A 23,472-nucleotide genomic window follows, 5' to 3' on the forward strand; every position below is an offset into this window, starting at 1 on the left:
TTTCTAAGACAGCTTTGATTCAACCAAACATTTGTTATTTCATAAGAGTGACAACATTCATATCTACATGATTTTAATAATTTTTCCACACAAACAGTGTTCGCCAATGTCAATGTGGTGCACTGACTGATGTAAAGGCCAAGCTCCATTTTAATAACTACATAGCCACAACGCGTGCTTTTCCGTCCCCAGCTAATTTAAAGCAACCCCATAGCACACAGCTGATGCACTTAGAATATGAATGAATAAAAACAACAGCTGACATTTTGAAAATACACATGGCGGAACAAAGAAAGTGGCATTTCAGCCAAATGAGATCAACACAGCTTCAGAGGAAAAAGATGATTCCGGGTCACACAAACAAATACTGATAAAATGCATGAATAGAAATGGTCCTGCTGCATTGCTCTTCCCCTGAACGTATTCAGCGTCTCAGGCTGATCTATTAATTATCTCGTTTACCACTCATATCGTTTCTTAACTTTAAAATTAAGAGAACAACACAAAGAAAAAAATATGCTAGAATGACTTCTGCAGGTTTATCTCTTTACTCCAAAGCAGCTAAATAGGTAATCATTAAATTAGCACCTGTTAAAAAAAAGGAACCTGATTTGCACAAAGATGTTACAGTGCTTAATAGCTTCAGTCATAAGAGGCTTTTAGCACACAACGCTAAAAACACAGAATGTTTGACTTGTTGAAGAATGCACTTTTCTTTCTTTTTTACTTATTTGCAAGATTTTATAATTATAGTTCTGAGCTTATGGATTGCAGTGTCAGGGTTTATATATAGCATTAAAGCTGAACACTGTTTAAGGCAATATGATATAATTACATGATTCTGTAATTACCGGTGATGTATAACGAGGTGTAGCTTGATTGCTTCTCCTTAATGGGACGTTACTCACTATGTTCAATTTTACGATCTTTAAAATTGTATTATGTTGTCTGTTGTTTCACAGTTTTCACTTTATGTTACACATTCAGAATTTATTTGACTGTCATATTATTAAAAACAATGGTTCTTTTGTTTTCATATAAACTAGGAACTAGTAACTCTGCAATGGCAATGAAATTAATACCCATTATGTCAGTTGTTTAAACAAGTATAAATAGTACCTGTAAAGTTAGTCAGGATTAGAATTTTTCTGTAAATTATACGTTTGTTTTAATGTACGGTTATGCTGTCTGTTTTGGTTTGTGTTTGCTTTATTTACTGACTGTAGAGTCTGATGGTACAGAGGGAACATTTTTTCCCTTATGTTATTCTTCAAAATAATTATGGGCACTCTTTTTCTTTTAAAAGTCTTATTAAATGTTTTTATTTAGTTGTCATTAGATAGCAAAGTACTGTAGCAGTCTGTGTAGAGTGGAAATAAATATTTTAAGTTGCACAAGAAAAGGCGTGACATATCATAGTGAATCCCTTTTAAGTGTTTAGCTAACAATTTAACTAATTGTGTATTAATACTGTTTTCAAATTATTTTTCCTGTTACTTGTGGTACAATTTACATTTCAAACAGGGCAAGGATTCATTCCAAAGAGTACCTAAACTTTAAACACCCATGTCAACAACTATTTGCCATATCTGGTTGGCGGGTGTGTGTGTGTGTGTATATATATATATATATATATATATATATATATATATATGTTTGCTTCTTGTCTCCTCAGGCGGGGACGATGTGTTGGAGCAGAGAATCTATGTTGTCTCGAAATGCTTTTTCTCCCATTTTTTTCCAGCCTGTTTTCTGCTACAAAGGCAGCGGGAGCAGTGGCGTTAGACCAGAGCCGAGGCTGGAGTCTTTAAATCCTGACGCGCTTCAAAGCACGGAGAGAGCAATTCATCTTCTTATCTGAGACTCAAAACAGGCTTTCTGTGTGGAAGAGAGAGGGAGAGGGAAGAGGAAGAGAAAAAATGCTGTCGAGTAATTTTCCGTTTAAACGTTCCACTCCACAACAATTTGCATAAGCAGCCCTGCGTCTGTGATAAGAAGATTGGTAATTTTCAAAGGCTCTGTGGGGATTGAGAATTAAAAGCCTTTCTCCGCTATCTCCCCTCTTGCAGCTGGCCACCACAGATTCCCCGGCTTCTCTCACGCATTTCCTCCTAAACTACGCCTTGTAAACTTTCTCTGCCATCCTCTCCTTCTCCCTGCTAGCTCTGACAGTGCAGCAGCTTCCTCTCACCCTAAACTATATACTCTGCCTCTCTCTTCCATAAACTCCTTTCCTTTTTTCCTCCAGCTCGCGTAGACCAGTCCTGCTGTTATTTGAGGAGAACAACAAAATAAATAAGGTAGAGGGGGAACAAAAACGGGCTTAGTATAACAAAGGAAGCCTTGCAGTATTTTTAAAACCAGAATTTTCCAGATTGCAAAGCAAGCAGAGAGGCAGGACAGGGAGACTCACAGGGGCAGAGACAATTGAGGAGAGAGGGGGGATGCTCTTATCACAATCTGCCAAAGAAAGTGTCCTTGGTGCCAGGACTTCAGGGCTTATGGGTGGTGCATACCCTCAGTAAAAAGATAGTGTGTAAGTCACACCTTTGTTTTAAATTCACTTTTACTGTCTAATATAAGGGAGTTCATATTGAATCTGTTTTTACAGTCAATATGGCTTTACGAGAACTGATATCCATACTTAGCAGCAAAGTCAGTATCTTCAGTCGTGCTGTTGATGGTGAAAAAGTCATTTGGTAACATTTTTGCTAACGGTGGAACTACTTAGTAAATGCATTTTAAAATTTAAACATAAAAACACAGTTCTGAACTAGAAACTTGAAAAGAATTAATGCTAAAAGATGTCCTTCATATTACAATAGAAGTCAATTAGGAAAAAAAAATCATAATGAACATAACACATTTTTAAGTTCAGACATCTCACATTTGAAATGATCTTGGAGTTATTACAGCACCAGAATAATTAATTTGTCCAACAAGGAAACCATTTTTGTAGTTCTGACTCAGTACACCACCGCAGTGAATTTCAAATTATACAATTATTATATAACTGAAGACCACACTGAAGGCCTGCACTTCAATCCCATCTGAGATAGCTACTTGTTAGTTGTTCATATTCACTGAAACAAAATGTAATGTCTTAAGTAAATGTCTAACCCTCTATTTATTTCTTCAAAAGAAATAAATTGGTGCTTTTTTTTTTATGTTGTTAGGCTGTTCGTTCAGTGCAGGCCTTACATAAAAGTACACAAGAATAATAAAAATTCAACATAGGACTAAGGCCAAAACTAATACATGTACACTCTCAGTGCCCTAGAGCCAATCAGAAAAAATTCAAAACAGCAAAAAAAAAAAAAAAAAAACCCAGACTGATTTAACAGAAGATTATTTTTTCCAAATGAAAACCAGAAAATAACATGTCAGTTTAGATCTGCCAAGGGAGAGAGAGGGACTGCATAATGACACATCCTACAACATAAAAGCTACAACAACAGGTAAAGTGGAACTACATGGAATTTAGCCTGTAGCAGAGAATAAAGAACAACCACATAACCTGCTCTAACTCTTGTAGGTGAGTCATTATGTTGCTCATGTTGAGTGCTTGACTTTTCTAAATTTATATATTTTACAGGCCACGTGTAAGTGTGCGTGACTTTGGTGTACCATTCAGAAATGTGCACATTTTTGAATGCTACAACAAACATGCTTCCTACTTCTTGTGTTAAAGGTACAGTGAGTTGTTTATTGTTATTTAATTGAAAAAAAGAATCTTTTACTCATCAATATATATTAATTAATTTGTAATTATATCTTTCAAAAATTAAAATACATACGAGCAAGTGCTAGTTTGTGGAAGCCGTCATGTTGGACACGGAATCTTGAATACAGTGGCTGTAATGGACATCGCTGTCCTACCTAATCATGTTTTATATGTATTCAGCTAGAGACTTGCCACATACATAGTATGCCAAAGGCAGAGGACAGGAGAGCTCCTAGGTGTTGGAATGCCACAGACGCAAAATCATCTGAGGAGTTCCCTTCACAAAAGAGACAACGTGACCGGCATCTGGGTAAAATGTCATTCTCTTCTTCTTCACATCAAGCCTCATCTCCTAAACTGAAGTAAGGGCTCTAACGCACAAAACATGATTAATTGCAATTACTCATTGTCAAGAATGCAACCCTCCTGTCACCTTCTAGACAGCTGAGAGCAAGCTGGCTAAATAACAACACTATCTGGTTAAACGCTAACATTATCCCAGATAATTTTAATGCTGTGCTCATTACAAGCTAATACTCAATGTCCAGTAATGTTAGCTCAACTTTAAAGAAAGCACACAGCGGCAAAAACAGCCGTGCTTACTGAAAGAAAAGTTCAGGATATCCTCAACAACTCACCTCATAGTGGGACAGATAGTGTCAGACCAGTTTGGTATCACTGTCATCGGACAGAAGTGAGAGTCACTGAATTACTGACTGTTACTGGACAACATTTTACAGCCTTCTCAAGATTATGTAGGTGTGGACATATATTGACAACTAACTCTATAAAATTTACCATTTTGTTTGTTTTATTTCCCACTGTCTATTTACAAGAGGCTCCAAATCTTGGAAAACTCTCTAATTTACGTCTCCCCTTTACTGTTCAGACTGTGGTGTAATTTTGTCTCCTTCAGCTTAGGATGAGCTCTGATATAATACCCTTTCTTTCATTCACAGATTTAAAAATAGCCATTCACCGGTTCATCATGTTCAGACTTAATTACTGTAAAGCACTTTACTTACTAACGTAAAGGAGAGATTTCAGTTAGTTTAAAATTCTACTGCTTGGTTCTAACTCTCTATCTGACCACTAGCAATTTGATTATTTTATTGGTTGTTTTTAAAACATTTCACAGGTAACTGCTAATGTTTATCAGTAATTTTTTAATCTTTCTTTTTTTTATAGAACCTTGATCGCTATTTGCACTCCTCTAGGAACAAAATTCAGACTCTGCTTAAATCTTGCTTCGAGATTAGAGCTGTCTCAAATCTGCCTCTGCAGATTAAATGGTGCTGTTTTTTTGTTTTTTTTAATCACCTTTTATCGTGACTTCCGAGCCACATGGACACCAGAACAAGTGGGGTTCGTGTCAACCAATGCCAAAGATTCCGAAATTACAAGCATTATACAAAAACTGAGCTTCATCATCAGGAACTTCAACCCGAGGAAGCACTGGGCTTCCTCGGGTTGCTACGGAACCAGGCCTCCACTCCTTGGCGTCGCCTGATGCCGGTGGCAGAGGAAAGGGTCGCCGAAAGCAGTGTGCGAGGAAGCGGAAGCACGGCTAACATGATGGGGCTAAGAGCAAGGCTAAGAGCAAATCCAAGCCAGCTGCCCCGCCCATCAATCCTGCTCTCAAATGTTTGCTCCCTGGGCAATAAACTGGGCTGCATCCGATTCCAGTGGACCACACAGCATGAATTTAGGGACTGCTGTATCTTTGTTTTCACAGAAACACAGGTCAGTGACAGAGTTCCGGATGCTGTCATTCAGCTACACAGGCTCACCTCATTTTTGTGATGACAGAAATGCAGCTCTGTGCAGTAAGACTTGCGGTGGTGTCTTGTGTGTCTACAGCAACATGGAATGGTCCAAGAACTCTGTGCTAGTTTCTAATTACTGCTCATCGCTGGTTTGTATTGGTTTGTAGCTTTTTATTTACCTCAGGAATTCACTACTGTGCTCATTACAGCAGTGTACTTTCCACCCAGGGCTAGTGCTAAAGAGGCGCTCTGCGAGCTGCAGAACTCACACCCCGATGGACTGTTTATTCTCGTCAAGTCAGTGCTCCTGAAATTACATCAACATGTGGACTTTGCGACCGGGGGGAAATGTGCTGGATCTTGTATACACAAACACTCCCAGAGTGTATTGAGCGAAGCCCCGCCCCCACCTCAGATATAGACACCTCAGATCACATGTCTGTTATGCTAATTCTGGCATACAGGCCACTCGTCGGACGCTGCAAACCAGTTCTGAGACAGGTGAGAACCTGGTGTGCAGGAGCCATCTCTGCCTGTATTGAGCACACTGACATGTTCAGGGAGGCTGCAACAAATGGCGACTGTACCAACTTAGAGGAGTACACATCATCTGTGACCAGCTACATCAGCAAGTGCATCAATGATGTCACTGTCTCCAAGATTATCATAACACGCTCCAACCAGAAACTGCGGATGACTGCAGAGGTGCATGAGCTAATAAAGACCTGAGACTCCGCCTTCGGAGCAGGTGACAAGGCGGCCCTGAGAACATCGCGGATCAACCCATCTCAAGCCATCAGAGCAGCAAAGTGCTCACACGGCCAGAGAATCCACTCATCATGAGGCACATTAAGACCCTGCTGGCACCCGCACTGGACCCACTGCAGTTTGTCTATCTCCCCAACTGGTCAACAGATGATGCCATCGCCACCACTCTACATCTGGCTCTCATCCACCTGGACGCCAAGGACATGTATATACAAATGCTGTTCATAGATTTCAGTTCAGCATTCATCACAATAATTCCTCAGCACCTTAATTGAAAACTGAGCCAGCTGGGCTTGAAAATCTTCCTCTGCACCTGGATCCTGGACTTTATGACGGACAGACCTCAGTCAGTCCAGCTTGGTAACTGTATCTCCAACACTACTACACTGAGCACTGTGCTCAGCCCACTGCTGTTCACTCTGCTCACTCACAACTGTGCAGCAATACACAGTTTGAACCATATCATCAAGTTTGCCGATGACACGACTGTGGTGGGTCTCATTAGCAAGAACGACAAGTCAGCATACAGAGAGGAGGTGCAACAGCTAACGGACTGGTGTAGAGTCAAAAACCTGTCTCTGAATGCGGACAAAACAAAAGAGATGATTGTCGACTTCAGGAGAGCATCAATGTGGAGGTCATCAAGGGCCCCGGATTCCTTTGTGTTCACCTGGCGAAGAACCTCTCCTGGTCCCTCAACACTACCTCCATATCTAAGAAAGCCCAACAGCATCTCTACTTCCTGCAAAAGCTGAGAAAAGCTCATCTCCCACGACCCATTCTCACGACCTTCTACAGAGGGACTATTAAGAGCATCCTGAGCAGCTGCATCACTGTCTGGTATAAAAAATGCACCATATCGGACTGCAAGACCCTACAGCAGATAGTAAGAACAGCTGAGAAGATCATTGGAGCCTCTTTTCCCTCCATTACAGACACTTATCGCAGCCACAAAGCCACCAGCATTGCGGAGGACCCCACACACCCCTCACACACACTCTTTCTTCCCCTAAGCCGTCAGACTCCTGAACACTCAGCAACTGGACTGACACACACTCACACACCATTATACATTCCATACCTCAAGTACTTTTTGCACAATGCTCAGTCTCCACTGTCATCGTCGCACTTTTCTATTGCACTGTCTTGTGTCAGTATTGTTCTGTTCTGTCTGGTGTTGCACTGTTTTTTGCAATTTTTGCACACTTGCACCGTATGTAGTCCTGTGTTGATTTTTTGTTATATGTAGTACCATGGTCTTGGAGGAACGCTGTCTCGGTTCACTGTGTACTGTACCACTGTATATGGTTGACAATAAAGCCACTTGATTGGGCCTTTACTGTTTCTTTGAGGAAGACTTCAGTTAAAATCAATTCAATTCAGTCAGTATTAATATAGCGCCAAATCACACTAGCAGTCGCCTTAAGGTATTTTATACTGTAAGGTAAAGACCCTACAATGACACAGAGAAAACAGAAACCTGTAGCTGTAGCTCAGGAGGTAGAGCAGGTCACCTACTGATCGGAAGGTTGGTGGTTCGATCCCTGGCTCCTCCAGTCTGCATGTCAAGTATCCTTGGGCAAGATACTAACCTCAACTCTCCGATGCATGCAGTATGAATGTGTGTGAATGTACTTAGAATGTACTTAGAAAGCACTGAGTGTAGATAAAGTGCTTGTGAGAATGGGTGTGATTGGGTGAATGTGGCATGTTGTATAGAGCGCTTTGAGTACTCTGGGAGAGTAGAAAAGCACTAAGAATCAGTCCATTTACCAACAATCAGAAGACTCTCTATGAGCAAGTGCTTGGGAAGTGAAAACTCCCTTGTAACTGGAAGAATCCTCTAGCAGAAGCAGGCTCATGGAGGGGCAGCCATCTGCCACGACTGGTTGTGGATAAGGGGAGGAAGACAGGACAACAAACACACCATGAAAGAGAGCCAGAGATTAATAATAACTAATGATTAAATGCAGAGTGGTGTATAAACATAGAGCAAGTGAAAAAAAAACCACTTAATCATGGGAAGACCCCAACAGCCTAGGCCTATTGTAGCATAACTATGGGAGGCGCCAAGTTCACCTGATCCAGCCCTAAGTAAGGTCTAAGGACTAATGTCTGCCTCCTGAATCCAAACAGGGGGCTGGTTCTTCAGAAGAGGGAACCAGCTCCCTGCCTCACATACTACTTTTAAATATCCTAAGAACTACAAGTAAACCAGAGTCAGAGATTGAAGTGTTCTGTTGGGGTGATGCAATACTATGAGGGCTTTAACGCCTTTAAGAGACCCATCTATGTAAGTTTTGCTACTGCTCTTTTACATCCAGGTTGCAGTGGGAGCAAATAAAACAGGCGCACACCACAGCTCATCATTGGAAATACTGAGGTGTTCTCAGACCAAAAATGGTTATTCATGAGTAGCTTTGGAAACCTTTAAGAACTTATCTCTGTATATATATAAAATTGAAATGACTTAGCTGTGACCTTGTCAGGGCAGGGCAGGGTCACTTTTGATTAGGCTCAATTGCATCTGACAAGCGAACAAAACAGTTGATGCATCAGCTTTCCTTTTTCCACACTACGCAACAGTTCCCTTACATCTCATAGGGAACAATTAATCTTTTTCTGACAGAGAACACTGGTCTAAGGCTTGGAGGTGCTAACTCTCATCCTGACCATTTCACACTTGACTGGAAACTGACGTAAACCACAATGGAGGTCACATGCTGACAAAGCCAGCAGAACCACATTATTGGCAAAAAAGCAGAGATGCAAGTCTGAAGTTATCAAAGCAGGTCCTCACATCTTGTGCTTGTACCTCAAATTTCTGTACATTAAAATCACAAATACAAGAGGTGACAAAGATCAAACTTAGCGGAATTCAACATCCACTAAGAAAGAGCTACAAAGAATGCCATGTTTACAACTGCAGCACCTTATAATCAAAGCACCCTCCAGATAAGACCTTTGAAGATATGGTCATAGGATTTCTTCAAAAACACCTGCAGTACGTGTGTAAAAGTAAAGTGCAAATCCAGGGTTTACTCTTGCACCTTGGGCAAGGTGCTTCCACTGAGCTTTTTAACTACATCAGTGACCTGTGTCAGGAAGACGAGAAATGATTCCCCTGAGTCCTCTATCACTGTCTTGTACAGCCTGTCACGTACAACACATTTCACGAGTGCTTTCTTGCTCCGTTTGAACTCTAACTTGCACTTTTTCTCTTAGGCATTTTCATCTCTGAGCATCAATATTTTAAAATGACACTGAACAACTAGTTCTGGCATTGTTGACTGGACTGAAAGCAGGTGCCGTTTTGAATATTGAGGAAATCAATGTGATGAAATCTTTAAAGGTCATAGTAAAACTTACTAAAGCCTATTTAGTCTCATAAATTGATGCTGTGTAGTAATAATATATATATATATATATATATATATATATATATATATATATATATACATATATATATATAAATATATATTAAAAAAAATCCTCCTTGTTATTTAAACCCACAAGTTTTAAGTTATTTCGTCAGATATTAATTCTCATCCTTGAGGAAACAGTATGAAAATGCACTCTATCTACCCTAATAGGGAATATTGTTGCATTCTCTAGTTCAACAGCCTTCAAGACTTGTCGTTATTTTGCATGTGTTGCAGCCCAGTCATTTGCTATCCCCGTATGAGAAATCCCACTTGTCTGTATGAAGGTCAGCAGTGTTGGTCAAGGTGAAGGAGGAGATATTAGTTTGAGAGGAGAGAAACAAGAATGGCTTATTCACCTTTCCAATATTTCTGTAGCCCCATGACACTTTCTACAACCATAAAACATTTCCAGAACGGCCCTTCGTTCCAGGGAGAATATAGAAAAAACACATCAGAACTATTAAAGCTGATAGCACTGCCATACAAATCAACAATCTGTCTTATCTCTGCCTCTCTCACATGGAAGACAAATTTCCAGTGTCTCTGGGAGAAAAAACTACTTACCTTGTGTGACATGAGAAATATCCTCATAATACAACAATAATGCAATGCAGTGATAATGGCCATAATAGTATTCTCACTTTATCGCATCTGGTCGGGAAAATTGGAAGTCCATAAAATAAATAATATTTACAGCGGAACTGCCTCACTTGTAATCGGCTTATATGTCATTTACATAAAACTCAGAGTCCCATGCAGTCACCCTGATTATGATATTTAAGAGGAGCAGCAAATAAAAACAGACTTCATGGCCAATCCTGGCACCCTGGGGGGAGGCAGCCATTGTCAATAGTGAAACAAAAAGCCTGAAAAACATCAGCATATTTGGCCTTTTATTGATTGGCCATTTGTTTTTGTTTTTTAAAAAAGACTGTTATTTTGTCTACCTATGGTAGACAAATGGTTGAGGCTTCTCTCTAACCTCAGCAACATAAGAAAATAAGAAAGTTCAAACAGAACAGTTTGCTGGATACTGCAGATTTTACCACAGTATGAAAGTAGACAGCATTTATAATTCAATGAAACAATACATTATTGTTAAAAGTAACATTAAAGGTGCAACATATGGACCATCTAGATATTATATCTAGATTACATCTACTTGCTATTTGGCCATGCAAACCCCTGCATACATTGTTTTTGCTGATGTTAATGTAAGCAAAGATAAGTCTGACCAGTTACTCCTGAGGACTATCTCATCACTGGTTATGACTCACCTGTTTCTGTGTCACTTTTGTTATTCACAGTAGCAAGCAGTGGCCATTGCTTCTGCTACACTTTCCTGGGCCGATATGTAATGGGAAGCCTTCTATGTATATTCAACCGCTAATTTAACTGATATTGGTACAGGACTTAAACTAGCTTAATGGGGTTGGAGCTTTAGTTTTAGTTTCTCAAATTAGACATCCCTATGCAAACACTGCTCCTCTCACATTTTGCATGCACACTTTGTTTCCCTGTGTTTTGTTTTCTTGCCATCACGTGACTCAGTGGTGCTAAGCACACATATGTTCACAGCAGTGAGTGAGAGCATGATGGTAGAGTCCAAGAGGAGTGTCCTGCAGAGAGATTTTACAGTTGTAAATGAAAACATTGCAAGCTTTGTGTGTGTGAAGGCTATTTGAAATACTACTAGTTAATTCAAACACATGAAAAATCATGAAAAAGATCTAAGCAGCGGAAGAAGCAAATAGGAGAGGAAGCCCTCAGACACACCCAAACCTCAGAAAGATGTCACTGGCAGAGTGCTTCCAAAGAGTCAAAGAATATCCATTTGGCTTCCACAGTGGTCAAAGGAATATTTCAGTCATGACTTATGGCAAAGTGTTTTTGGACATGATAGGTGTTAATTTAGCAGACTGATTATCAATAGGACTGTCACTGTGGTGCAGTGGTTAATAATGTTGCCTCACAGCAAGAAGGTTCAAATCTAGGCTGGAGCATTTCTGTGGAATTTACATGTCCTCTCCACGTTTGCATGCGTTCTTTCCAGGTACCCCAGTTCATCCCACAGTCCAAAGACTTGCATTTGACTAGGATAATCTGTGATTCTACATTGGTGTGAATAGTTGTCTGTGTCAGGTTGTGTTATGGAAACCTGATCTGCAGTGACCATCTGCTCTGACAGCAGCTGGGGGCGACTGGTGCGTGAGGACTATCCTGTGAACGCTTTGGCACTGGCGAGGTGCCCATGGCAGAACCCGCTGCTTGTTGAGAGTAAGAGCGATATGTGCTTTCACACCAAAAAGTCTGTCATTAAGTCTCCAATAACACCAGCAAAAGTCGCCAGATTTGTTGCTAGTTGCTTTTTAGAAAAAAAAGTTGCTAAGGGGGTCTGAAAACTCGCTAAATATGGCGACAAAGTCGCCAAGTTGGCAACACTGTGCGCGACATGACAGCAAGCAGTGAATGACAAAGGACTAAAATACACAGCAGAGTAATCGGGGAGCGCGAGACAGGAGGCAAACAGCTGAGAAAAATTAAGCAGTACAAGACAAGGGAGGTAAAACTAGACACAATAACAAAGCGCACATGATGATCAAAGTAAAACAGGAAATAAGACAAGTACGCACGGACACAGACTCAGAGACACAACATTACAGACATGGCAACAGAGGGAACATAGAGACGTGGGACCAGGACAGAGACAGAGGCACAGACTAGACACTGAGCAGAGGCAGCACAGAATCAAAACCTAAGAACTAAACTCTTAACAACAATTAAACCGAAACACCAGTTAATAACAACAACAATAACAACTAGAGAATCAGAACATAAACCATAATACAGAATTATAACAAAACACAAGAAACTGACCAAGAACCATCCAGGAGGAATGGCTTGTTACTGGATGGCCAAGTCATATCCGTACTTTGAATCCCGGTGAAAGGTTGAGGTGGGATTTGAGAGGGAAAAAATATTGCATTGAAGAGCAAGCCAAACTCAGACTAGTCTCATCTAGAAGAACATATTTCTTTTATTTCTTATATTTTTGTTGAATAATGCATGAAAAAGCTCATTTTCCTCCTGGAGTTTTTAAACATACCGACATTAACTTTAGACACTGTTTAAAAGGGGACCAAATGTATGCTTACTTAGATTTATATCTTTATCTCCTCTATGGACTCATGCATACTGATCACAACTATTCACAGCAACGTAGCATACTGCTGCTCATTTTTCATAAATATTGCCATGTACTTGTACACTCTTTATTCTTTGCAACAACACACCAGAAGCATTATTCAAAGTATTAACATTTTTTGAATAAAGGGACTCTGAATTTGCTTGACAGGACCAAACTGGTTTCACAACCGTAGATCTGTAAAGAAAGAAATGTCAAGACAATCTCTGTATGTTGATAAGTTGGGCAGTATGTGTGACAAAGATTTCAGGTATAGATGCTGATCACACCTTTGTCTACTCTTAGCAATCAGTACCAAACAAAATATCATGTGAGATAGCACAGTTTTCAGACATAGCATCGACCATGGAGGTGGGAAGCTGCTGGTAGATGCCGTGTTTTTCTCAATTATAAAAATAAAATTGGATCGAGCTATGTCTACATGTTAATAGACTTGTGTTAATGAAGGTTTTTTTCCAGTTCTCACTGAGCATTCAAAAAATTTTACATTACAAACTTTGTTCACCATATTCACACACCTGGGGTGTGTGCAATCTGGAGTTCAGTATTTCCTGATCTAGTTGATTTGTGGACCTAGACATGGTCATGTACTGGTCAGCGTTGGGGAGTAATGGAATACATGTACCAGCATTACGCATTTAAAACACAAAATATGAGTAACTGTATTCCGTAAAAGTTAGCGTTTAAATAGGTGATAATTACAATACAGTTACTTTGTTGATATAAATGGATTACACAGCGATCTTTTTCTGTTTCATATGTTAGGCTATCCCCTCTTTAATTTTGGTAATTCCACGCATTCCCAGAAACCCAAACAAACACGCAATAAGAGGCTCTAATGTAAGCGTCCTGTTAAAGTTGGTGGTGTCAGTTACGCCATGGACCTGGAGCCAGCACAACAGAGCCAGCAGTGCAATCAGTTTGTGGCAGTGACTTTTATGTATCCTTTATTTATGCAGTTAAAAAAATTCTTGTTGACTTTAAAAATGTCTCTTTTAATAGTAATCTGGCCAAGAGGACGGCTGAAATTGCAACAAATGCAAAAATAGTTCTGTAAACATATTTTAAGTGGACAAAAAGGAGCTGATTGTAAGACAGTTACAAAGATACTTGAGAAACAGGTAATTTTTTAATTTTATATATAACCCCTTTGTAATACCTGTTCACCAAAGTCTATTTAGGAACATACGTAACGATATTACACATAAAAAACACACGGCTACATTGGAAATCAGTTTTTGGCAGGCAATCACTTTTTGGCACAACACCGGCAACCAACCTGCTCTCAGCATCAAAAGACTCCAGCCTAAAGAAACATCTGGAAGTAAGTTCTTTTTAAAAAAACTAATGTTAGCCTACTGCAACTAGCTTGTTTTAGTTGTGGTAGCTACCAGGGTTATGTGCCACATCAGTATCTTTGATGTACTATTGCTGTGTGATTTATGACTATTACTGAAGGCTACTTGCAACCGAGCTAACATTGTTAGCTGGTGTTAGCTGAGGTTAGTGCATAGAGAGCTAGACTTGATGGATAGCATTAACAACCTGCTAGCTGCAAATAATCATGTTCGGTTCAGCAATAGTAATAAATCACACAGCAATTGTACATTCATGTAGTTGTGAAAAAAGCATGACCAATATATTAAGTAATCCAACGTATTCAGAGTATGTTACTCACGTAACTTAACGGAATACGTTACAAACTACATTTTGGGGCATGTATTCTGTAATCTGTAGTGGAATACATCTTAAAAGTAACCTTCCCAACACTGGTACTGGTTACTGGTAATTTCCTGCCTGTTGCCTTAAAGAAACCAGCCTGACTAGCTGCTTCAGCTGTCTTTGTTTAAACAGATAACAGATAAGATTTATAGTGACACAGCTCATTCGACTAAGCTGTTAGAGAATATAATAAAGCTAGTCTAAAGCTTTTCTTGACTTACAATGAAGCCTTCATCACTGCTATTGAGGGTTAACCTTAAGCAAGCAAGGTGAACTAATCTCACAGTGATGTGTAGTGTGTACAGTTATGCTGGATTCAATAGGGGGAAACCTTGCTTTATAAGGCTTTTCACATCATGAGTGTGTTGGAGTCAGAGTCAAGCACCAGCAGTCTCTGTGCTGCTGCTGTCATTGAGAGTCACTCTACTGTGGCTTTCAACCCAGCTGACATTTGCTTCCTAGAGCTGTAGAAACCAAAGTCACAGTCGAGGTAGAAATGAGTTTCTGGAAGCAAGACAGAATTTCAATGTCATACTACATCTTGACGAGTAGACACACATGCAAAAGAAACAGTGTACAAACCTACAGTAACATACAAATAGTGATGTAAGGCATGTTTACATCTCACAGGACAGCAATGCAACCTTTTCACACAAATTGGTAATCTATAACTCTTCTCTGTCTTCTAGTCTGTTGTCTGAAATGTTACTGCTAAGCAATCAATCGCTGCTGTCTGTGTTCTTTTCAGTTTGTCCTCATACTTTGTTGCTCAGACCTGATTTCTGCTCTAGTGCAGTGTTTTCCAAAGATCACATGTCAGTCAAACAGCATGACTGCCTCTGAGAGAGTCTTATTTTTTTTTCTTAGGTTCTTTGACTGGGGATTTTCTATTAATCAAAGTTCTGTAGGCAGCAGTTTGTTGCCAGAGTATCTGTAAATATGAATTGTTCCTTTACTTTCAATTCTAAACTTGAAAAGAAAAGAAAAAAAAATCCACCCCATGCCTGCACAGCATTTTGTCTGCCATAGAACAAGAGTGCAGAAGCTGCTTCACTGAGTCAGAGGAGGATGAGTCACAACATTTAATATAATCCATAATGTAGTGGTTAACGCATTCAGCTACCATGTAAAAGATCTCTGGTTTGTGACAGAGAGAGGCACCCTTTGTGGGAGGATGGGTGTCAGAAATAAAAATCAATTCAAATGCATGTATCTGCCTGATCTAGTGACCGGAGGAAAGAATTTTGTGAGCAAACTTCTCCCTTAGTTCTTACATGCTACCAGCTAGTTTCAAAGTCACAAGTTACTAATTTAGCTTCCAAGATTCAAAATTCAGTTGACACATTGCCACACCCAACACACTGCAGTCACACACCAAGAGCATGTAGCAGAAGTTAAAGCAAAAAGCAAAACAAATTTCAACAAAAGATACATCGTAACGTTTAATTTTGACAGACAAATCCAACCAGTCAATCATCTTTGTGTCTCATTGCTGGGTTTTGCAGCCTCAGTGTTGATTGAATTGCCTCTCTTTGTGTAGAAGCATAACCTCACATCAAGACTGCCATTAGACATTTATTGTGTCTGTAAAAGGCGATGATGAACTTTGCTTATGCCAAACCCTTTAACCCGACCAAGTTGCGAGCAGTCTGGTGGATTTAAGCTATACTGTACTCCACATTTACTGGTTACGTCCCATATATTTTTAGATCCAATAAAAAATGTGTATTCACAAACATTTCTGAAATGCATCCAAGTTTTATTTGCAGTTAGGCTTTCGCTCTCTTTTTTAAATGCTCAGCCCAGCTGTGGCTGATTGGGGCAGAGCCAGAGGAGTGTCACTGGCATCAACCTGGTTAACTTCAAACACTGTTATTTCCACTCCATATCCTTCAAAGTGACATAAAGAGTCCAGAGGGACTGAAAGGAAGAGTGAGCAAAAAGCCAGTTTTCCTGTCAGCATTGGCACATCCTTTCAGTTCAAGTGCAGTGATCGCTGAGATTTGGAATGCTGTGATTCTTTTTTCCTTACTTTACTTGTGAAAAGCGCACCACTTTAGATGTGTATACATATAGATAGGTCCATTCATTTACCAAGCATCATCCCTTTGTATGTCTTCTTCTTCCCTCTTCTATTGGTCCTCCTATGATCACGATAGCCAGCATTGTATACTGTTCTCAGTTTAGCCAGAGGAAAACTGTGCATTGATTTTTTGAGAGTCAGAGAAAGTAGGTGCTCACTGGGAGATCAATTTTCAAATCTGAAGATAGATGGAGTTGTAAGTCTTAACAATGACATCATCATTGGCGTGAACATCCCCTTTCCAGTCAATAATGGTTCAGTCATTGTGTGAGTCTTTCCACTTTTTAAACGGCTTTAGCCTTTGCTCACTGAATTGCAATAACACATGTTTTATTAGTAATTATAAACCTTCTTGTACAACCGTCAACAATCAGAGTTCATCGTGCTCCGCTGAACACAGATGAGGTGATAAAACATCACAGCAACTAGAGACACTTGCAGAGGGGAGAGTAATCTGCCTCTACATAATGGATATAGATTCAATTTATTTTCAATGTAAAGTGAGTTGACAAGGCGGGACACCAGAAGAAAATGACAACCGCTCTTAATTGACCATTGCTGGTGTTGTGCACTGGTGCATCAAGGAGTTCAGCAACAATCAGGCTTGGCTTTAAGTGCCCAGTTGCATCTCCCACTTCTTCCTCTGTGTCCTGCTCAATCTTTTTATGATAACAATATTGGCGTTGGCACGCAAGCATCTGCAGTTTCTAACTTTTACTTTAAAAAATTCAACATACTACCTTTTGAAATAGTGAGTGATGGTGAAGATCTAACACCCACTAACTGATAACTAGCTGCTGTACCCGACTCAGATCATGGTGCTATATATTAGTTTCATGCAGTTCCTGGTATTCTGATGCATGTACTTTTACAGGATCAGAAAAAAAGTCTGTCTCTATTTTTTTTTTTGTGTTTAACTGGTGGCACAGTGGAGACCTATCAGAACCTATCATGGGAAAGGGTGTGGTGTAGTAAAATGTCTGTGATTTCAACAGTGGGCAGACCTCCTAACTCCACAAATATGAATTGTTTAACTGAAGCACAGAATCAAACTTCAGCCTCAAGCTAACAAAATGCACTCTGTTCACAACCATAAATGTATTTTCTTCTGTTGAAGTAGACATAGATAACAATGGCCTTCATTTACTAATATGTACATGGAATCTTGCCCTGGGCAAAAAAGAAGAAAGTTTATGCACTATTAGAGCTGTGCACTCATGTGTATGTTAGTAAATCAGAATCATTTGGATGCAACAGACTTGTCCAGTTTGCATATTGTCTGCGTAGCATCTGCATGCTACCACAGTCTCATTTCTACTGCAGGGAAGTACTGCACTGTGATGACTGCTAGGTTGAGCAAACGGCCTAAAATTTGAGTTCAGCAGGGTGCTGCTCTCTGCTTGTACGTGATTTCTGTGATCACTCAATGACTTTATGTGAACAATATGTGCCCACTCCCTCTTATTCTTGTATTCTAAATGTTTTAATTAACTGCACTCTCGCACTGCAGGCTTACTTGTTGTTCCTAGAGTATTTAAAAGTGGAATGGGAGGCAGAGCCTTTAGTTTTCAGGCCCCTCTTCTGTGGAACCAGCTTCTAGACACTATCTCTACTTGTAAGATTAGTTAGGGCTGGACCAGGTGACCCTGAATCCTCCCTTAGTTTTGCTGCAATAGGTGTAGGCTGCTGGGGGATTCCCATGATGCATTGAGTGTTTCTTCTACAGTTACCTTTCTCACTCAGTATGTGTTAATAGACCTCTCTGCACTTAATCATCACTTGTTATTAATCTCTGTCTCTCTTCCACAGCATGTCTTTATCCTGTCTTCCTTCTGTCACCCCAATCAGTCGCGGCACATGCCCGCCCCTCCCTGAGCCTGGTCCTGCCAGAGATTTCTTCCTGTTAAAAGGGAGTTTTTCCTTCCCACTGTCACCACAGTGCTTGCTTTCATAGGGGGTCATATGATTGTTGGGTTTTCTCTGTATATATGGTCTACCTTACAGTATAAAAATGTGTAAAATGCCCCGAGCCGACTGGTGTTGTGATTTGGCGCTATCTAAATGAAATTGAATTGAATTGAAATTGAATTACGAAAAGTTAAAGTCTACACCTTTACATTTAGTATATTTAGTTTTCTTTAATTTACATTTTTTATTCTCTCAATCTATCGTCAAGTCTCAATTCCTACTGCGAAATCTTGATAGTAAGGTCGAAATTTGAAATTAAACCACAGCATGGAATCATTTGACTTGAGCTATTCAACAATATCAACACTTCAGACTGGTGTGAAATGGTGTGGACAGTATTTTCTTTCATGATTTCGTTCATAACCCTTAGTACCAAATGAGTATGATCTAAATAAATTAAATAGGAGATTAACATCTTTATTCACTTTTACTCACTTACAGTTATTTATTCACCTTTCAGTCCCTTTAATTTTAAAACTGTGTAATTTTAAAACTGTGTATATACTGTATCTCACTCTTATTGCCTGTTTATGCCCTGTCCTTATCTTCAACGTCATGCTGCTCTATTATATGTTAATTGCCCCTTGGGGATAAATAAAGTCTTTCTGACTCTGATTCTGATTCTGAACACAGATGGCCACAAATCTGATGTTCCAGAAAACAAGTTGGAATGACCATGTCTACATGCCTTGTCTAAATGTCTTGACTATGTCTAAAATCTTAAACAGACAAATTGCTGCCATGTGATTGGCTACTTAGATGTGTCAGAGACCTGGAGAACTTAAAAGTGAACATAAAATACTACATATAGTGAGGATAATTTTGATGATGGAACCATACTCTAGAAAACTGTCATAGATTTAACACTGTCTGTGAAGCTGGATGCTGGATGGTTGCTACTAGTAGCCTTACATTGGTTTATATTAACTAACTAGTGACAGAGCTGGTAGCTCAGTGGAAAAAAAGGACACTAAAACTAAAATGCAGTGTAAGGGGGTCACTTTTGTACTGCCCCTGGCTGCAGAAATAAATTTTATGTTAAGAAACCAAAGATATACTGTCCACGTTTACTCTCTGTTACTTAAGCAGTAAGTAGTTCTTTGCTGTTTGGCTAGCTACACTGAAAGTGGAAAATCAACCTTTTGGTTTGTGGGGCCCTTTATAAATGGGGACTGTGTGGAGGAGAGTTGTTTGAGTCAGGCGCACTGTGGTTCACCTGACCGACAAGCTAGTTACCAGTCTGACACTGTCAGTTCCCTGTTTGTTTTTTCCTCACTGGTTTAGGTCTACAGGCTGAGCGGCGCAATCAGCTGGCAGAGCAGTACTATTTTAAGCAATAGAATATTCTCTTTTCCCATGCACAAACCATGGAAACCTCATGTCCTTGCTTTTCACTGAGTAGAACTTCATACTTGAGGAAATACCAAAATGTAAGTGCGGGGTTGCTGTAGCTCAGGAGGTAGAGCAGGTCAGTTGCTGGTTGGGACGGTTGGTGGTTCAATTCCTGGCTTCCACAATCTGCATGACAAAAATCCTTGGGCATGATGCTAAACCTAAGTTGCTTTCTGGTGCATCCATTGGAGTGTGAAAGTTAGAAAGCACTTGTGATTGTCAGGATACATGTAGTATTTCATGTCCATTTTAAAGTGGATTGATCCACTTTTGCAGCCAGCCTCAAGTGGCCATTCAAGGAACTAGTGTTTTGTTTGAATTTTCACCTTCAGAGATTGGTGCTTGGTTGAAGCATAAGAATACAGAAGTAAATTTTGTGAGATGACATTTAGAAAGGGTCTGTCAAAGACAAATGCACTGAAAGCTGGTGAAAACTAAAAGCAGACAAACCATCAGATGAAGTGGAAGCACAGACAGACTGTGTGTGCGCACTGTTAGTGTGTCACTTGGTAGGTTAACAGTGACAGCAGTAAATAAAAGTGAAATCAGTGAAGTCAGTAAAATCTTGCAATGAGCAGATAATGCATACAGTACAAACTGTTACACATATACAGACACTGGATGTGTTTCAACCACATACAGAGATTGCACCATTGACAGTGCACGAATGATGCAAGTCTATAAATATTTATGCATTTGATGAAAATGCTGCTGTCATTAACAGTACTTTGATATATGACTTCTCGGTGACAGCTCTGTTTGCCAGTGTTCTCCACAGATTAGAGTTGCCATGGGACAGCGATGAGAGCGTCTGTCTGACTTTGTGCTTGTCTGTCTCTCTCTCCGTCTTCTTCCTTTATTGTTTTGCTTCCTTTCAGCTGCTCTGCCTCTGCTAAGACAGAGGCTGTCAGGATTGGCTGAGAGCTAAATTGCTCAGCGCGAGCTCGGTCACAGCTCAGCTCTCCTTGAGATAATGAAATGACAATTAATGAGAAAGCTGTTGCCATTCGCTCATTTGTTCACTTGCGAGTCGAACGGCAGTATGTAGAGACAGACAGAAAGCACTGCAGTCGTGGCAGGCATTGGAAAGTGCCCAGCAGTTGTTTTCATATTAAAGCTGCTGTTAAAAATTCATGTGACTATCACAAAACGAAAGTTTAGCCCAGTGGTCAAACCATGATTCAAAGGAAATATCATTTCAATACCAGACTGAAAACAATTTCCAGATGGATTTCTACCTAAATCTAAATGTCAATCATCAGAATACATGTGCTTGTCTGTCGAAATATGTGGGTAGAGACTTTGGATGCACCTCTAGAGAGATATGTCACACATGTGGAAAAGGTATATCCTTTATTAACCCAGAGACACTTCAGTCGATACATTATTTACCATAGCCTGGGCCCTACACAGCACAGAGCCAAACAGAGCTCTGGCCTACTGAGATAGTCCCTGACAAAATGGCAGAATACACACATATTTCCTCAAAAAGAAAGAGTGAAAGCAGGCCCTTGGGCATCTCATAAAACCTCTCTCCAATATGTGCTGTGAAGTCAAAATTGTAGCCCAAAAACCACAGAGAGTGAAAAAATAAATTCTATTTAATTTCTGTCTGCTGTTGTTGTCCGTTAATGCATTTTCCTCCCAAAGTCAATACACTTGTAGAATAAAACATAAAATTATCTTAGTAGAAGTAACATGCTCACAGAATAGGAATTGCATACTGTATATGGATTTGTGTTTTTAAAAGACTCCAGGCAGGCATTTTATGTTTCTGTCTGTAAATACAATTATTTTAACTGAAGGCAAAAGCTAGTAAAGTATGACATGAAATTGCATCATTTCTGTTATTATGCTAGTGGGGGATGTGATAAAGCTGTGTAATCTAGTTAGCAAAGTCCCTGTTTGCATGGCTGATCAAGCTAAGCTTCGTGTGAGTGCATTACAATAAAAAGGCTCAGTCAAGTACACAAAATGAAAATGGAACAAAATGACTCCAAGGTGTGGAGCACACTGCAGCATGGGACGATTCAGTGCTTACCTGGTATTGGTTGGCCTTGGCGAGTTCTTGATTGGCTGACTCCACATTAGAAGAAGCTGTCTGGATGTAATCTTCAATACTATCTGAGGAAACAAAGAACAGATTGGATTCCTTTTAATATAACAACATACAACAATACTCATTCATTCACTGACTTGCTCACTACTGGTTTGTAGAGCCTCACAAGTACTACAGTTGCAGGAATTTTACCTCATCAGAAATCACTGCACACCTATAACATTGTACATATTGAACAAAAATGATACACAATATCTGTAATAGTAGTATAGAAGCAAAAACACCCCTGTCAAAACAATGCACTACATATTTGCCATACATCATGCCTCAGAAACCAGTGTTGCAAATATATACTTTAAAGGCCTTCAAAATATGAAACAATCTTTCTGCCATCATCATGCTGAAGATTTGATTGCCAGCAATCTTAGTTGCCCATCTCAGCGTTGTGGACGTGTACAGGTCTTGTAGGGAATTGCAGCCAATCATCTTCTCATCGGAATGGATGACACACTGCAGTCTGGCTTTGTCCTTGGCAGTGGCAGCAGCGTACTAGATGGTGATGGAGGAGGTGAGGAAAGACTCAATGATGGAGGAGTAAAATTGTACTATCACTGACTTAGGCAGGTTATATTTCTTCAGCTGGTGCAGGAAGTGGCTTCTTGTTGAAGTAGCTGATCTTTAGGTCCCACTTTAGGTGCTGGGAGATTGTTCCCAGGAAGTGGAAGGACTTGATTGTCTCCACTGGACAGGCATGCTGGAAGATGGGAACCGGTGGAGCTGGAAGTCCAGTATCATCTCTACTGTTTTGATAGCATTGAGCTCCATGTTGCTCCAGACTCAACCCCACCTGAGGTGAGCCCTGAGAGCGTGGTGTCAACCGCAAACTTCGGGAGTTTAATGGAGTGGTGATTGGAGGTGCAGCTGTTAGTGTATAGAGAGATATGCAGAGGATAAAGTATAAAGCCCTGAGGGGAAGCAGTGCTGATCCACTGAAAGTCTAAACCATGGCATACCAGTCTCACATGCTTCCTTGAATTGAACTGGGAGATCTTATCCTGCAGCCCAGCTGGCAGGATGGTATTAAAAGCATAACTAAAGTCCATAAAAAGCAACCTCAAGTGCAGTGCCATAATAACTGCATCATCCACTGACCTGTTGGGTCTGTATTCAAGGACCAAGATGGGGAAGATGAAGTATGTGAGATGGGACAATACAAGCTTAGATGTCAACCAGGACTTGTAATTACTAGAACTCACCCTGGCGCGTGATGCATTATACTTTAACTTAGTGCTCCATGTTTACATATAATGGTGGAGTGCTAAGTTAAAACTAGATTAAACTCAGTTGTGCATAGCTGGAG

The 23,472-nt window shown here is 40.1% G+C and overlaps 1 protein-coding gene across 4 annotated transcripts in view; it reads right to left on the reverse strand.

The window, feature by feature from the left end:
• The window catches only part of tsnare1 (T-SNARE Domain Containing 1), a 242,069-nt gene that overhangs the window by 48,841 nt on the left and 169,756 nt on the right, over nucleotides 1–23,472 (reverse strand). For 3 of the 4 annotated variants that reach the window (XM_063487893.1, XM_063487894.1, XM_063487895.1), the window contains exon 10: nucleotides 22,095–22,177. In XM_063487893.1, coding sequence (XP_063343963.1) covers nucleotides 22,095–22,177 — 83 coding nt within the window. Of the gene's footprint in view, nucleotides 1–1,722; nucleotides 1,879–22,094; nucleotides 22,178–23,472 lie in introns of those variants that run through there. The other variant, XM_063487896.1, reaches the window with a different exon arrangement.

The sequence above is a fragment of the Pelmatolapia mariae genome, linkage group LG10_11, assembly GCF_036321145.2.
Source record: "Pelmatolapia mariae isolate MD_Pm_ZW linkage group LG10_11, Pm_UMD_F_2, whole genome shotgun sequence".
In the NCBI taxonomy this organism is placed as follows: domain Eukaryota; kingdom Metazoa; phylum Chordata; class Actinopteri; order Cichliformes; family Cichlidae; genus Pelmatolapia; species Pelmatolapia mariae.